The sequence below is a fragment of the Aotus nancymaae genome, unplaced genomic scaffold, assembly GCF_030222135.1.
Source record: "Aotus nancymaae isolate 86718 unplaced genomic scaffold, 86718_ANA_hifiasm-v0.15.2.pri h1tg000010l, whole genome shotgun sequence".
NCBI classification, from domain to species: Eukaryota; Metazoa; Chordata; class Mammalia; order Primates; family Aotidae; genus Aotus; species Aotus nancymaae.
The window spans coordinates 30,655,533-30,673,552 of NW_026988421.1; the positions used below are offsets into that span (position 1 = coordinate 30,655,533).

Here is an 18,020-nt window from a genome sequence, read left to right on the forward strand (position 1 = left end):
GCTCTCTGCAACCTCCGCCTCTTGGGTTCAAGCGATTCTCCTGCCTCATTCTCCCGAGTAGCTGGGATTACAGGCGTGCACTACCACGCATGGCTAATTTTGTATTTTTTTAATAGAGACGAGGTTTTACTATGTTGGTCAGGATGGTCTTGAACTCCTGACCTCAGGTGATCTGCCCATCTCACCTCCCAAAGTGCTGGGATTACAGGCATGAGCCACTGCATCTGGCCAAAACTGCGATTTTGAAGTCATGAGGACTTATTTTCTAGAAGCCCTATTTTTTCTCAGAGGTGATATGTCTTTTTTTTTTTTTTTAAAATAGTTTCCTCTGTCCTATAGGTATCTTTCGGCTTGGTTTTCCTTTCATTTTTCTTTTTCTTTTCTATTTTTTTTTTATTTTACTTTTTCTTTTCTTAGAGTCTTGCTGTCGCCCAGGCTGGAGTGCAGTGGCATGATCTCAGCTCACTGCAATCTCCACCTCCCAGGTTCAAGTGATTCTCCTGTCTCACCCTCCTGAGTAGCTGGGATTACAGGTGTGCACCACCACACCTGGCTAATTTTTGTATTTTTAGTAGAGATGGGGTTTCACCATGTTGGCCAGCCTGGCTTCGAACTCCTGGCCTCAAGTGATCCACCAGCCTCGGCCTCCCAAAGTGTTGGGATTACAGGTATGAGCTACCATGCCCGGCCTTGGGTTTTATTTTCTTTCCATATGGTAAGCATAGCTGTTTTATAGTCTATGTATGATTCCAAATAGTCTAATGGGACTGTTTTTGACGTCACGTGGTTCTCATTCATGTGGTCTACACTGTGTGTGTGTCTGGTTATCTTACTGTTTGCTGGTCACAGTATTTGGAAAATCTTGAGGTGAAGACACCTGAACTCTAGAAAGAATTTGCATTAGTTTCTGTCAGTTGTTTGTGGTCAACTGTTTTCAAATTACTGAAGGATATTAATCTTTGAGATTTGGGAGTAAGAAATTGGAATTCCTCAGAATTCCTAAATTATAACTTTGTTACACAAGAATGTTTTTACTTACACATTCTTGTGTAACAAAGTTACAATGTGTAAAAAAGCTTTTACTTACACATTCTTGAATAGTAGTAGAGGTCATAATCAATAGTGAAGTGTTTTTCTGTGCTAGCATTACACTAAAATTTACAGAGGTTTTATATTTGTATATGAAATAAATACACAGTTTATTGTGAGCAAAAATGTCATGACATGATTATATATTTTAATAACATGTAAAAATATTCTCTGCCTGATATTAGACTTTTTTTTAAAGGACTTGATTTTTGCAAGAGCTGTTTTAGATTCACAGCAACATTGAAAGGAAGGTACGGAGATTTCCCATATCCTGTGCCCCCACACATATATAGCCTCCCTTATCATCAACATCTTAGAAACATTCTTAAATTACTTTGGGAGGCCGAGGCGGTATAATCACGGGGTCAGGAGATAGAGACCATCCTAGCCAACATGGTGAAACCCTGTCTCTACTAAAAATACAAAAATTACTGGCCAGGCACAGTGGCTTATGCCTATAATCCCAGCACTTTGGGAGGCCAAGGCAGGCGGATCACGAGGTCAGGAGTTCGAGACCAGCCTGGCCAACATGGTGAAACCCCATTTCTACTAAAAATACAAAAATTAACTGGGCATGATGGCGGACACTTGTAATCCCAGCTATTTGGGAGGCTGAGGCAGGAGAATCACTTGAACCTGGGAGGTAGAGGAGATCATGCCATTGCACTCCAACCTGGGTGACAGAGCGAGACTCTGTCTCAAAAAAAAAAAAAAAATTAGCTGGGTGTGGCGGCACATGCCTGTAGTCCCAGCTACTCGGGAGGCTGAGGCAGGAGAATCACTTGAACACGAGAGGCAGAGGTTGCAGTGAGCCGAGATCATGCCACTGCACTCCAGCCTGGCAACAGAGTGAGAACTCTGTCTCAAAAAAAAAAACAACAAAAAGAAACAAGAACATTCTTTAAAAAAATTCATTTTTAGACTGGGTGCGGTGGCTCACGCCTGTAATCCCAGCACTTTGGGAGGTTGAGGAGGGCAGATCACGAGGTCAGGAGTTCCAGACCAGCCTGGCCAACATGGTGAAATCCCGTCTCTACTAAAAATACAAAAATTAACTGGGCGTGGTGCCGCACACCTGTAATCCCTGCTACTTAGGAGGCTGAGGCAGGAGAATTGCTTGAACTGGGGAATAAGAGATTGCAGCGAGCCAAGATCACGCCCGCACTCCAGCCTGGTGAAAGAGTGAGCCATCTCAAAAAAACACAAAATATTCATTTTTAAATAGTTTTATATTTATAGAAAAGCTGAAAATAATGGAACTTCCATATCCTTCACTCCAGTTTCTTGTAACCTTATTATCTTACATATCTATAGAAGAGTTATAAAATCAGAAAATTAATGTGATAATATAAAACATTAAAAGAAGAACATTAGTACAAGATAAATGTCAGATAAAAATCTTTTAAAAATTGAAAGAAAATCCCACAAATATTATTTTTAAATTACTCTGAGAATTTTATTTTAACTTTTAAATGTTAGCTTCAGAGAGTATATGTGCAGATTTGTTATAAGGGTATATTGCATAATACTGAGGTTTGGGCTTCTTTTGATCCTATCACCTGTATAAGAGAACATAGTACCTAATAGGCAATTTTTCAACCTTTGCTTCCCTCCCTCCAGGGCCCTGTAGTCCCCAGTGTCTGTTGTTCCTGTCTTTTATTGTTTTTGTTTTTGAGATAGAGTCTCACTCTTTTGCCCAGACTGGAGTGCAGTGGTGTGATCTTGGCTCATTGCAACCTCCAGCTCCTGGGTTCGAGCAATTCTCCTGCCTCAGCCTCCTGAATAGCTGGGATTACAGGCATGCGCCACCATGCCTGGCTAATTTTTGTATTTATTTAGTGGAGATAGGGTTTCACCATGTTGGTCAGGCTAGTCTTGAACTCCTGGCCTTGTGGTCTGCCCTCTTCAGCCTCCCAAAGTGCTGGGATTACAGGCGTGAGCCACAGTACCTGGCCTGTTGTTCCTGTCTTTATGTCCATGTGTACCCAATATGTAACTCCCACTTTTAAGTGAGAACATGAGATATTTGGTTTTCTGTTTCTCTGTTAATTTGCTTAGGTTGGTGGCCTCCAGCTGCATCCATGTTGCTGCAAAGGACATGATTCATTCTATTTTGTGGCTACATAGTATTCCATGGTGTATATATAGCATGATTTCTTTATCCAGTCTACTGTTGATAGGCACTGAAGTTGATTTCATGTCTTTGCTATAGTGAATAGTGCTGGAGTAAACTGAGTGCAGGTATCTTTTTGGTAGAAGGATTTATTTTCCTTTTGACATATACCCAATAATGGGATTGCTAGGTGGAATGGTAGTTCTACATTTAACCCTTTAAGAAATCTCCAAACTGCTTTCCACTGGGGCTGAACTAATTTACATTCCCACTAACAGCGTATAAGCGTTCCCTTTTCTCTACAACCATGCCAACACATCTGTTATATTTTGACTCTAATACCCATTCTGACTGGTGTAAGATAGTTTCTTATTGTGGTTTTGATTTGCACTTCTCTGATGATTAGTGATGCTAAGCATTTTTTTTCATATGTTTATTGGTCCCTTGTATGTCTTCTTTTGAGATGTGTCAGTTCATGTCCTTTGCCCACCTTTTAATGGGGTTGTTTTTTTCTTGTTGATTTGTTTAAGTTCCTTATAAATTCTACATGTTAGGCCTTTGTTGGATGCATAGTTTACATATATTTTTTTCCCATTCTGTAGGTTGTCTATTTACTCTGTTGATAGTTTGTTTTGCTGTTACAGAAGCTCTTTAGTTTAATTAGGTTCTAGTTGTCAATTTTTTTTTGTTGCAGTCATTTTTCAGACCTTACTCTTAAATTCCTTGCCTAAGCCAATGTCTGGAAGAGTGTTATCTAGGTTTTATTCAAGGATTTGTGTAGTTTGACGCCTTAAAGTTTTTAATCCATCTTGAGTTAATTTTTGTATGTGGTGAGAGGTGGAAGTCTAGTTTCATTTATCTGCATATGGTTAGTTTATCCAGTACCATTTATTGTATAGAGAATTCTTTCCCCATTGCTTATTTTTGTCAACTTTGTTGAAGATCACTTGGTTGTAGGTGTGCAGCTCTATTTCTGGATTCCCCATTCTGTTCCATTGGTCTGTGTGCCTTTAGAATTTTAAATACACAGAGCGTTAGTTGCCTTGTCTGATAGTATTGATCTTTGTTTTGTGACTAATATTTCATACATCAAAAAAAGGCTTTTATTTTATGTTGATGTTGGTGGAATTGTTAAGCATATTTTTAAAAGCATTTTTGGAGCTGGGCTTGGTGGCTCACGCCTGTGATACCAGCACTCTGGCAGGCCAAGGCGGGTGGGTCACTTGAGATCAGGAGTTTGAGATCAGCCTGGCCAGCATGTTGAAATCCCATCTCTACTGAATATACAAAAAATTAGCTGGGCTTGATGGCGTGTGCCTGTAATCTGAGCTACTCTGGAGACTGAGGCAGGAGAATGGCTTGAACGCAGGAGGCGAAGGTTGCAATGAACCGAGGTCGCACCACTGCGCTCCAGCCTGGGCGACAGAGCGAGACTCTGTCTCAATTAAAAAAATAAAAAGTCATTTCTGGGTAGGGCCGTTAGGGTTCATATTGTCTCATGAAAGCTCATTTTCTTTTTTAATATTGAAAATATTTTGTCTGCTTGTTCTGATTTTGGCTTTGCTATTGAAATTGATATTGCTTGTGCTAATTCAGATTTTAGATATATTCCTGATTCTGTGTAGGAATATTTCACAACAGTATTCACATCTTCTCTTTTGCATTTCTTCTGTTAAAAAAATTTATAAAGAACTATGATTTATAAATTACATTTATCTATGATTTATAGCAAATATTAAGCAGTAGAAAACACTGGACAAACAGTACTGGGAGGTATTCAAATAATGGAAGATTTGCTTCTCTGAACAAGATTTGGCACTATACAGATTCATGTGTCCGAATTGCTAATTTAAGGACTTACTTTGCTTGCAAAACTTTATTTCTTGGACTAGCCTTATGAGATTTGTGTAAAGCGTACTATACAAGAACGCTTATTAATCTTTATTTGCAAGAATGACTCACTTTTGGCAACACACAGGGCCATGAGCACACACTCTTCTAAACAGATGTATTACATAGCAACAACTATGAACAAAGCTAACTGATTAGGCCCTGGCCCTCCTACCCACTCTTTTTCTCATTCCCAGAAATGTCACTTTTAACAGTTTACTCTGTGTCTCAGTATTCTCTGCTCTTGCTGTCAACTTGACATTGGTGGATTTCTTTAAACCCTTAATGTCTCAGCATTTATTGTTAGGCTTTATTCTTAAAGGAGAATCCTAGTACCTTCTCTTGTTTTCTAGAGTTCTCAGCTGATTTATTTATTTATTTTTATTTTTTTGGATTTAGAAAGACATATATATTTTCTAAGAAAAGCTGAGAAGGAATTTTCACATGGAAACAAACACTAATCATTCTCAGCCCAGGTCCACCTTAAACCAATTTCAAGGCTCAGTGTACCTTATACCTTGGGTGACCAAGGTATCTGAACCACAGCTGTAATTTAGCAAGAGGGCTGGCCCAATTCTGATTTACCCTCAGGAGTTCTTTGAGATCTTAGCCTGTTACAGAAAAGATCTCCTTTTAGATTTGTATTTTGAAGATTTTTTTTTTTTTCTATGAGAGGCTGATCCAAATAATGTAGACTTCAATTATTGGAAATAAAAAGTCCAAAATTAGTTTTAGATAAGCCAGGCTTTCGCTGTAACAGAGAATTAGGAGTTTTAAATTTGGAATTATCTTGTAGAGTCAGGGTAGAATACTAGACAGTATTTATTATTGCTGTGTGTTGGGGAATGAAAATGTCATTTTGTGGGCTTCAATGTGATACTCAGGTCAATCACTCATTCATTCAGGAAATGCTCATTTATTTTTACCATGTGCCAGGCACTGTGCTAAGGGCAGTGTACATAGTGATGAACATTATAGATGTGCTCTCTGCTCTTAAGGAGCTTCCAGTCAAATGAGTTGCTAATGAACAAGTTAAGGTTCAGATCTCGAGCACAGTACCTTCAAGTCTGATGAACAGTTTGACTTCCAAAGCAGTAGAAACATTAAGTGTTGATTCTCTGGCTAGGCGTGGTGGCTCACACCTGCAATCCTAGCACTTTAGGAGGCCAAGGCAGGCAGATCACCTGAGGTCAGGAGTTTGAGACCAGTCTGACCAACATGGGAAACCCTTGTCTCTACTAAAAATACAAAATTAGCTGGGTGTGGTGATGCATGCCTGTAATCCCAGCTACTTGGGAGGCCAAGGCAGGAGAAGCGCTTGAACCCAGGAGGCAGAGGTTGCGGTGAGCCGAGATTGTGCCATTGCACTCCAGCCTGGGCAACAAGAGCGAAACTCTGTCTCAAAAAAAAAAAAGAGTTCTCAGTCTTTCAGGTTTCCCAGTACATGTTATTTTTAGAAGCTCTGATCAGGACTGCTTAGTGGTACCCTATCTCTGGGTGAGGTTCACACACCTGCATTTGAAAAGAGGGCATGCATTCATTTCTTTATTCAGTCTATATTTCTTGAGCACACATGATGAGCCAGGCACTGACTACATGTTAATTTTAAAAACACATAGTATCATTCATATTTATGTGTGTTTGAAACCCCAGTGATCATATTGATATTGACCTCTATAGCTAATTATGCTCTCTCCTGCTGCCTTAGAATCATGACCATGCTACTTTCAGTGCCAGACCCCATTGTTCTAAATCAATGCAGTGGATGCCAAACTGTAGAGCAAGTCAGAAACCTTGCTCCTAAACTTTCCTCTTTCTGGCATTTAACGTAATGTCAAAGGAAGGTTGACCAGGGACTCTAAAAGTAATTTTTTAATGATGACTGTTGCAAATTAAACCAGAATATGTTTTTCAGGAAAATAATATTTCCCTAGTCTGCTGGGTAGTATCTAAGGTCCACTAAAGAGACCCAATAGATTAACAAGCTGGAGAATGACTGATGTGGAACAATAATATCTTTACACTAAAGTGATACATAATATTCTAGGCCGATTTTTAAAATTTGAAAGTATAACTGTTTCATATACAGAAGCAATTTGTCATTCTGCAGACTCCTTGGAATCCCTTAGGTATAAGAGTCCTTCCTCAGTGGGGCATGGTGGCTCATACATATATGTGGTAGCTCACGCCTCCCAGCACTTTGGGAGGCCAAGGTGGAGGATTGCTTCAAGACCAGCCCAGGCAACATGTGGGACCCCGTTCCTACAAAAACAAAAACAGCTGGATGTGGTGGTGCACACCTATAGTCCCAGCTACTCGGGAGGGTGACATGGAAAGATTGCATGAGCCTAGGAAGTCTAGGCCGCAGTGAGCTGTTATCAAGTCATCGTACTCCATACTCCAGCCTGGGTGGCAGAGTGATACTGTCTCAAAAAAAAATGCCAGGCTCAGTGGCTCACGCCGCTAATCCTAGCACTTTGGGAGGCTGAGGCGGTCAGATCACCTGAGGTCAGGAGTTCAAGACCAGCCTGACCAACATAGAGAAACCCCGTCTCTGCTAAAAATACAAAATTAGCCAGGCGTGGTGGCACATGCATGTAATCCCAGCTACTTAGGAGACTGAGGTAGGAGAATCCCTTGAAACCCGGGAGGTGGAGGTTGCAATGAACCAAGATCATGCCATTGCGGTCCAGACTGGGCAACAAGAGTGAAACTTTGTATCAAAACAAAACAAAACAAAACAAAAAAACAGCCAAGAACAAGAATTCCTTCTCAAACTAGTAAGAGATAATAGAATTAAGTAGTTAAATAGCCAAATCATTCTGTGATCTTTTTTTTTTTTTTTTTGAGATGGAGTCTTGCTCTTGTCACCCAGGCTGGAGTGCAGTGGTGCAATCTCGGCTCACTGAAACCTCTGCCTCCCTGGTTCAATAGATTCTCCTGCCTCAGCCTCCTGAGTAACTAGTATTAGAGGCGCCCGCCACCACGCCCTGCTAATTTTTGTATTTTTAGTAGAGATGGGGTTTTGCCATGTTGGCTGGGATGGTCTTGAACTCCTGACCTCAGGTGATCTGCTTGCCTTGGCCTCCCAAAGTGCTGGGATTACATGTGTGAGCCACAGTGCCTGGCCCATCCTGTGGTCTTTCAAGATAATGAAAGTTTAAGTAAAGAAAAGAATAATCTTTCTTTCTAATTTGTCAGTACATAAGAAAAAAGCAAGTATCGGCTGGGCGCACTGGTTCAAACCTATAATCCCAGCACTTTGGGAGGTTGAGGCGGGCGGATCATGAGATCAGAAGTTCAAGACCACCCTGACCAACATGGTGAAACCCCGTCTCTACTACAGATACAAAAATTAGCTGAGGGTGGTGGTATATGCCTATAATCCCAGATACTCAGGAGGCTGAGTCAGGAGAATCTCTTGAACCTGGGTGGCGGAGGTTGCAGTGAGCCGAGATTGCAACACTGCAGTCCAGCCTGGGCAAGACTCTGTCTCAAAAAGAAAAAAAAGCAAGTATCTTCAACTTGCATAACATCTGGTTCAGGGTGTTGGCTCAGTAAAAATGAGCTCAGAGTTACTTCTAAAGGATTTTTAGTGTAAGACAGCAACCATATCAGAACCCATTAATAGGCTATGTTAAGTCAAGGGAGAAACTAATTTCTCCTTTTAGGATGGATGGTTGAATGTATGTCAAGAAATGTGCTTAGAATGGTGAGCTGAGATATAATTGACCTGCGAATCACTGTTATTAGCAGTTTGTAGGAGAGCCTTGTGAACATTTCCTCACTCTCAGCTCCAGGCACACAGTGGAGAAGCTGGAATGCATCGAGGTACTTTTAAGTATTGGTTTCAGATTTCACCGAGGCTTTACAGTACTGTACAGAAAAATAATTCATCTTCAGCTAGCTGTAGACTCTTAGTCGTGAGCATTCCCACCATCACACCCCTACCTGAGCTGCTTGCTGCCTCCTTTTACTGTTCACTTTACTAGATGTAATAAGACCCAAAAGACAGGACAGTCATCAGTCAATCAGAATGACTGAACTCCCACTGTCTTCCACGCAGTGCTCTCGAGTCACAGCAGCAATCTCTGCCCTCATGGGAAGAGACAAGCAATAGGTAAGTAAAACTATAGGTATATTTTTTTGCCTTTTTGTCAGAAGGCAAAACAATCTAGGGAAAAAAGAAATCAGAGAAAACCTTCTGAAAATTAATGTTTGAGTAAGATTGTTGGGGGCCAACCAAGCCATTTTGAGGGGTGGGAGGCATCGTTCCAGACAGATAAGACAGCAAGCACGAGAGTGTTTCAGGTGTTTGAGGAACAGCAAGGAGACCGGTTCAGCTAGAGCAACGGCACAGTTGTAGTTCATCATTTAGGGTAAGAAGAGAAGTTACTGGAAGGTTTTGAGCAGGGGAACAATATGACCTGACCTACAATTTAACAGAAGAGAACAGACAGAAGAGACACAGGGCAGAGGCTGAGACCAGTTAGGAGGCTACTGCAGTGATCCAGGCAAGGGATGGATGCCAGCAGCATGGACCAGGATGGCAGCAGTAGTGGTGATGAGAGGTACTCAGCTCTCAGCATGTTTTGAGTTAGAGCCAGTAGGACTGGCTGGTGTACTAGATTTGAGGTATAAGAGATTGAGAAGAATGGCCGGGCGTGGTGGCTCACGCCTGTAATCCAAGCACTTTGGAGGCCAAGGCGGGTGGATCACCTGAGGTCCGGAGTTCAAGACCAGCCTGACCAACATGGTGAAACTCCGTCTATTAAAAAAAAAAAAAAAAGATTAAAAAAAAAAAGATTGAGAAGAGTTAAAGCCTACATGCATGGATTCATTAAACATTTAAATACCTACTGTGTACCCCATTGTAATCACCCAATGGGTTCTTTCTACCCATTGCACACAAGCAAAACCAATTCACTGAGGCCACTGCATGAAGAAAGAGTTTAATTGACACGCAGCTAGCCACTCCATGTGGGAGATGGAGTTACTACTCAAACCAGTCTAAAAAATTCAGAGGTTTTTCAAGGAGAGTTTAGCGGGTAGGGGGTTAGGGGAATGGGTGCTGCTGATTGGTTGGGGATGCAATGATAGGGGTGTGGACAATGGTCTTCCTGCACCAAGTCCCTTTCTGGGTGGGGCCACAGAACTGGTTGGCAGGTCCAGGTGGAGCTATCAGTCCTCAGAAATGCAAAAGCCTGAAAAGATGTCTCAAAAGGTTAATCTTAGGTTCTATAATAGCCGTGTTATCTGCAGGGGAAATTGTGGAGGTTGCAAATCTTGTTATCTTCTGAATAATGGCTAGTAATCCTTTATGTCTACATCATAGCAGAATTAGGCTCCTGTCATTCTTCTGACTTGGTGATCTTTCATTAGTTTTACAAAAGTGGTTTAATTTTGTGGAAGGGTTATTTCCATTTCAACTATAAACTAGATTTCTCCCACAGTTAGCTTAGGCCAACCCCAGGAATGATTAAGGGCAGGCAGTTTGGAGGTTAAAGACAAGATGAGGGGCCGGGCGTGGTGGCTCACGCCTGTAATCCCAGCACTTTGGGAGGCCGAGGCGGGTGGATCACGAGGTCAAGGAATCGAGACCATCCTGGTCAACGTGGTGAAACCCCGTCTCTACTAAAAATACAAAAAATTAGCTGGGCATGGTGGCACGTGCCTGTAATCCCAGCTACTCAGGAGGCTGAGATAGGAGAATCGCCTGAACCCAGGAGGCAGAGGTTGCGGTGAGCCGAGATCACGCCATTGCACTCCAGCCTGGGTAACAAGAGCGAAACTCCGTCCCAAAAAAAAAAAAAAAAAAGGACAAGATGAGGGTTGGTTAGATCAGATCTCTTTCATTGTTATAGTTTTCTCAGTTTCAATTTTTGCAGAGAGGTTTCGCCATCTACAGAGCTGTGCTAGAGATAGGACAACAAGTTATATCTTCCTTACCCTCAAGGAACTTTCAGTATAATAAAAGGAGATATGCAAGTATAATGAAGTAATAACATAGGTTAGCCAAGACAGATATTTGCGAGGTGCTCTGGAAAATAGCAAGAACTATAGGAATCAGAATGTCACTGCAGAGTCCTAGAAAGTGAGGAGTTGTTGACCATCAGACGGGAGGACACCATGGGCAGTCGCAGAAGAATCCACAGAAGTTGAGGGAGTTACATATTCTTGCTCCTTTTTTCTGTTTTGTACACTTTTCTCCCTTTTTTTGCCTTTACCCTTCCTCTACCTTCTCTCTCTCTTCTTACTTTCCAAATCCTACTTCCCCATCTTCACTTTTAGAATAGGTGGCAGTCTGTCTATACACAGGTAATCATGATAACCCACCCGCTTGGTGCAAACAGCAAACATCACAGTGGGGCGGCTGCTGAAAAGAGCCAGTGGAGTGTGACGGTTGTATAAAGTGAGGGGGGTGCCGATGGAGGATGGCTGTCTACACGGTTCTTTTTCACCAGCAGTCCTAGCATTGAGAAACGTAGAAAAGTCATTCTCCCCTTTCCCTTGGCCACATTTCTCTGTACACAGATTTCCTACTCAAAAATGGCAACCCATTCGCAGCTTTTGTTTAGATCTGGGTCATAGTAGTGTGGAGGTAAAGCTGAGTGAGTTTACCTCTTTATGAAAACTGCTTATCTTTAATGTCCTAAAGGCAATCTGACTTAGAAAAGGAGGGGGAAATCCCCTTATGTAACCAACTGTGCACTCTCCACTTGGCCAACTATAATTTCTTTTTTTCACTTTTTGAGACAGTCTCGCACTGTTGCCTGGACTGGAGTGCAGTGGCACGATCTCGGCTTACTGCAACCTCTGCCTCCCAGGCTCAAGCGATTCTCCTGCCTCAGCCTCCTGAATAGCTGGGATTACAGGTGCCTGCCACCACGCCTGGCTAATTTTTGTATTTTTAGTAGAGACGAGGTTTCACCATGTTGGCCAGGCTGGTCTCGAACTACTATGTTGGTCTCCAACTCCTGACCTCAAGTGATCCACCCACCTGGGCCTCTCAAAGTGTTGGGATTACAGGTGTATACCACTATGCCCAGCCAATAATTTCTTTTTATGACTAGGATCCTTACCTATAATTTAGTCCTCTATTTTTATCTCTTCTCTTGGTTGATTTACTAGGTGTATTTTTCTTATCTTGCTACTTTTATCAAAGATACCAAGTTGCTAGAGAACTTTGTTTTCCATAACAGAGAAAGATTAATCTTTTAATTGGATTAGAAATAAGTGAGATCATAGAATTTTAGATTTAAAGTGACAGAGAAACCATTAATGTCTTCATTTTCCACACAAGAAAGTGGCAGCCAAAGAGGGTAAGCATATCTGCAAACTGGTTATTAGAAGAAATTGAACTTCTAGAAGGCAGGTGTCATTTCCTCATCGGATCTCCAGTGCTCTCCCTGTTACACTGTTGCTCTGTTCTAACTTGTGGTGAAAGCTACCCTCCCAAATAATGTTGTCTTCTTATTGGTTTGGTGAACCAAGTCGCAATCTTTATTGGGTTTAGGTGATAGGTTATAGCGATTGAGTCACTCAGTGCTGGGCTCTTGTGTGTCACTGCTATTCTGTGTGCTCATGGTGGTTGGCTGATGAGGCCCAGCACAGGGCAGGGTTGGTCAGCCAGGACTGGAAACAAAGAGGGAATGGTGGTGTTGGGGTGTACGTGGCTTCGTCAGTGGTGGTCCACTTTTGAATTAGGCCAAGATATCGTCTACTTGTTTGTTCACTTGGTTTGAGGGAAATTAAGATTTACTGTTTTGAGATATTTGTCTTAGTTTAGTGCCATGAAATCAAACAGATCTGGGTTTAAAATGTGGGCCTACCGTGACTGGCTTATGTGATCTTGGACAGGTCATTCACACTCCCAGATTGTTTCTTTATCTGTGGTAAAACAAATATGATAAATACGCTCCTAACCGCCTAGCCAAGTGTGGTGGCTCACGCCTGTAATCCCAGCAATTTGGGAGGCTGAGGCGGGTGGATCACAAGGTCAGGAGTTCAAGACCAACCTGACCAATATGGTGAAACCCTGTCTCTACTGAAAAATATAAAAATGAGCCAGGCATGGTTGCAGGCACCTGTAATCTCAGCTACTTGAGAGGCTGAGACAGGAGAATCTCATGAATCCTGGAGATGGAGGTTACAGTGAGCCAGATCGTGCCACTGCATTTCAGCCTGGGTGACAGAGGGAGACTTCATCTAAAAAAAAAAAATAATAATAATAATAAAAGAAGGTTTGACAATCTAGAGGTTCATTCAGACTGGGCATGGTGGCACACACCTGTAGTCCCAGATACTAGGGAGGCTGAGGCAAGAAGATCCCTTGATCCCTGGAATTCAAAGCTGCAGTGAGCTTTGATTGTACCACTGCACTTCAGCCTGGGCAACAGAACGAAACCCTAACTCCAATAAATAAATAAAGGTTCATTCAGTAACAATCAGCAAAGAATCCACAAGGCACCTAATAGCATGTCAGGTATTTGAGAAAAGGAAAAAGAGTTGTGAGGGAAAATAGAAACATGGATTGTTAAAGCTGGCGGGGCTGGGTGCAGTGGCTCACGCATGTATTCCCAGCACTTTGGGAGGCCGAGGCAGTTGGATCACCTGAGGTCAGGAGTTCAAGATCAGCCTGGCCAACATGGTGAAACCCCGTCTCTACTAAAAATACAAAAATTAGCCAGGCATGGTGGCAGTCACCTGTAATCCCAGCTACTTAGGAGGCTGAGGCAGGAGAATCACTTGAACCCGGGAGGTGGAGGTTGTAGTGAGCTGAGATCTCACCACTGCACTTCAGCCTGGGTGACAAAAGCGAAACTCAAAAAAAAAAAAAAAAAAAGCTGGGGGAATTAGAGGCGTCATTGTGGCCAACTGCCTCATTTTATTGATGGGTAGATTGAGTCCCAGAGAGAATTAGTAGTTACCCATGAGTAAACATCTAATTATTAACAAAGCATGTAACCCAGTTCTCCTCAGGGTTCTGGATATTATTTCACAAAAAGGGATTAAATCAAGGGATCATTCCTGACATCCAATAAATGACCAGACTGCTGAAAGAGGAATCTCATTAAGGCCTGCCTCTTAGCATGTGTTTCCCCTGCTCAAAAACCTCATGACTCTTTGCTTTCCATTGAATAATGTCATGACATCCTTTGGGGTCTACCCCAACCTACCTCTTCAGACTCCTCTCTTATTTTCCACATATTATATCCTTCAGACGATTCCCTGTTTCTTAGTGCTCCATATGTGAAGTCTGCAGAGATCCTGCTTCTTGAAGGCACTGTTCACATCCGACCACTTCCCTGAAGCCTCCACTTGCCACACCAGGGACTTTGCTGCCATTGCCGTTTGTGTTTGCTCCATAGCACTTATCACATTCGATCTTTCTTTACAGCATGTTGCTTCTGCATTGTAAGAGGCAGGGACTAACTTGTTCGCCTTTTTCTCTTCCACAATGCCTCCTATGTAATAGGTAACCATCTAATGTTTGTTGATTTAAATAGCCATTTACCTGCCTTTTTGATTTCTGGCCTCATTTTCCACTTCTTAAATATGTTGTATGAATTAACTAGAAAAGAGATTTAAGAAATGAATGTTTTTGATGCTTCTCTGGCATGACAAGTATCTGGGAAAATGTGAACGCATACCTAACTTCATTCTGGGAAGAGTGTTTACACTATAAATCACCCACTCACCAGATCAAAGTAAAAGGAAGTACTTTTCCTTCCTTCAGTCATATGACTAACTGTCTGCAGGTGGGAGCTTGAGAAGCTTCTGATTGGAGTATACACTAACTGGTGACATGAATTCCAGAAAAGCAAAGCTCTCAACGGAGAAGAGTTCTGCCTCTAGGTTAAGGGATGAAGTCCTGAAAGGTTTTAGATGTTCAAGGATTAGAAAGGTGGACTTGGAGGATGAGGAATGGAGGTCCAGCTCGAGCTGCACAGGAAAGCATTTATTTATACTCCTTGTGGCTTACTAAAGGATTAAAGAGGCAGGGGAGACTGATAAATGACCTGACCTGGGCTTCTAAAGGGGGGCTGTTTCCCTTTCACACGACTTTGCCTGCAAAACCTTTAGAGCACAGAATGCCTCTATCTTCAGCAAGTAAAGCAGCCAAGCCGGTTTGACCAGCTTGAGGGAAACACCAAACAAAGCTGGCAACTCCAGTCTCATGCATACTAGTTACTCATTATCTTCTGGCCTCTGGAAAAAGATAGAGTAGCTCCCTGATTGGATCCCGAGGTTGAAATAACTCCACATCTCTCTGTCCTCTGACCAGAGCAACAAGAAGAGTATCTGGAATGCTTGGGAGACATTTTAAGCAGGACAAATCCGGCCTTAGGCTAGACTGCACCTGTCCACAGCCCAGCCCAGACCCATGGAAAAGAAAAGTAAAACCTTTGTCTTTAAGCACATAAAATATGTGTGAAACTCACAAGGCTGGAAAAGAAAGGGAAGTGGAGGACAAAAGGCACTGGGACTCTAGCTGGGAGCCTGAAGACTACGGGAGTCTACGGAAAAGGAACCTTACGGTGCTGTACGGACTCTACAGAGAAAATGACTTGGATCCCAGGTACTGGGCCAAAGGGCAGCATCGGCCCTACAGAAAAAGGGATTGTGGATACTGGGATTTTGAGCAGAGTGAACCAAACTATATGGACTCTGGGGAAGCACACGAAAGTGAAATGGACTGTGTGTACCACAGAGGTCATGATGGTTATAGGAGTCCAGAAAATGTAGATGATGAGAATCCCAGCCCTGGGACAAAGGATAATTCCCCTATGGGAAGCCCAGATGTGACCTGGAAAGCTAGCGGATACGGAGAGGCAAATGGCTACCCAGATTGTAAGAGTCTGAATTATAATCCTGAGGACTCTGAAAAGGCTAAACGGTGGACTGGCTGTAGGAGTTTGGATGATTCTTCAGCGAACTTAGTTCGACCTCAGTTGTGGTATATAGACCATAGGAATGTTAATTATAATCTTGAGGATTGTCATGAAACTAATTTTTATTATAGAGAACACAGCGATTTATATCATGTTCCTGGGAATTATCCTACTGGTAAGTCTGTGAGCTTTTCAGATTTGAATGGTGCCAATGAAGATAAAGAATTTATCAAATACCATGAAGGGGACAGTAATGTTTATCAAAATGACAAAATCTATCCCAAAGCAAAGACTCATATCATGGATCAGGGTAATTTTGATACAGAAAATAAAGGCTATGATGTTTTATTTGCAAACTATGTATGTGAAGCTCGTAATTCCAGAGGAACAGATTCTCTCCATCAAATGGAGAATTTGGAGTATAATGGCATTGACATACCAAGAATGAAGGCATGTGGGGGCAGTGGGATCCTCCCGGATGGCCTCCAGACTCAGTGTACCAGGGGAGACCAAGGAGAATGTCGTTTGAGGATTCCTCAGAGCTCGTCATTAGAGAAGAACATCTGGCATTTAGAGGAAGAGAGAAAATTAAATGGCCCAGAGACTTGGAGAAGGAATAGTTGCCTCCGCCGCACAGCACCCAGCACCCTGAGACGCTCAGAGTTCGTGCAAAACAGGAAGAAAACCCAAGGTATGAACTCAGCCAACCTCCTTAGGATAAAGCATAAAAATGATTTAAAGGGTGGTTATACCAGCTAGTAGGAGCTCTTGTGTTCTTAAGGAACCTGGGCCCTGAACTTCTTATCAAGTGCACCTTGAGTGAGAACAACCTTAGAGATTTAATTGCTTTGGAAGGCGTTGTACAGAGCAAGAGTATATATACAATGCTGTAAATATGCAACATTCAGATAGTGCTCTCATGGGAACTTTTATTTACTCTTCTTGGTTTTTTTCATATGTCTCTAATCTCAGGTATCTTTCCTTTCTTACTTTCATGTTTATGTTCATCTCGTGCAGGCAGCAAGTTTATTATCAGGGCATCAAGCTAAAATTCATTTTCCCAGCATGTTTTTTTCTCTCAGTCCCTACACTTCTTTGGACAGTAATGGAAAAGAAGACTTCCTTTATTTTTTTTTTATTTTATTTTTGAGACAAGATCTCACTCTGCCCCCGCAGGCTGGAGTGCAGTGGCATGGTCATGGCTCACTGGAGCCTCAACCTCCTGGGCTCAAGAGATCCTCCCACTTCAGCCTCCCAAGTAGCTGGGACTTTGGGCACATGCCCCCATGCCTGGCTTATTTTTCATTTTTTAGGGGCAGGGTTTATTATTGTAAGGGCAGGGTTTATTACTGTAGGGGTAGGATTTTACCATGTTTCACAGGCTGGTCTTGAACTCCTGGGCTTAAGTGAACCACCCACCTCTGCTTCCCAAAGTGTTGGGATTACCATGAGCCACCATTGCCAGTCCTTAATTTAATTTTTTTTTTTTTTTTTACTGCTCCTTTCAGAGCAGGGCTACCCCGTAGGCAGTGTGCCCAGAGCAGCCTTGACTTGTTTTATAGATTGTTCACTCCTTGACATTCAGGAATCTTAAGTGAATGCTGAGTACTGACACTCTTGTGGAATCCGGAAGATTACTTCTAGCCTTCAAATCACTTCATCTCACTGAGCCTTAACTATATTATCTGTGAAATGGGAATATTAGGAGTCTTTCATCATGTAGAGATTCTTTCTTTCTTGCCATTATGTCTTCTCTTCTTTGATTCTCATAAGTGAACTTTATTTCTACTGTGTTATTTTTATAATTCTTGGACTTCCTTGTTAAACCTTTTGTGTGGGTGTATGTTGTATGTTGTCTTCATGCCAAGCAGCCTTTCTGGTTCTGGCCAACTTGGGGGTCCAGATTGTGACCAGAGGATAAAGATTAGTCAGAGAATGTGAACGATCTAGAAAATCCATCTGATCTGACTACCCTCCTTCCACTTCTGACTAAGTAGAAAGTTTCTCATCTAGGTTTCCTTCAGAATGGGCTG

At 42.2% G+C, this 18,020-nt stretch overlaps 1 protein-coding gene across 2 annotated transcripts in view; it reads left to right on the forward strand.

The window, feature by feature from the left end:
- The window catches only part of DNMBP (dynamin binding protein), a 135,824-nt gene that overhangs the window by 67,063 nt on the left and 50,741 nt on the right, over positions 1 to 18,020 (forward strand). Inside the window, exon 1 of one of the 2 annotated variants that reach the window (XM_021672948.2) lies at positions 14,702 to 16,678. The exons of the other annotated variant lie outside the window; for it this stretch is intronic. Within the exon in view, the coding sequence (XP_021528623.2) occupies positions 15,523 to 16,678 (1,156 nt within the window). The 5' untranslated portion in view covers positions 14,702 to 15,522. Of the gene's footprint in view, positions 1 to 14,701; positions 16,679 to 18,020 lie in introns of those variants that run through there. 2 annotated transcript variants of the gene reach the window in all.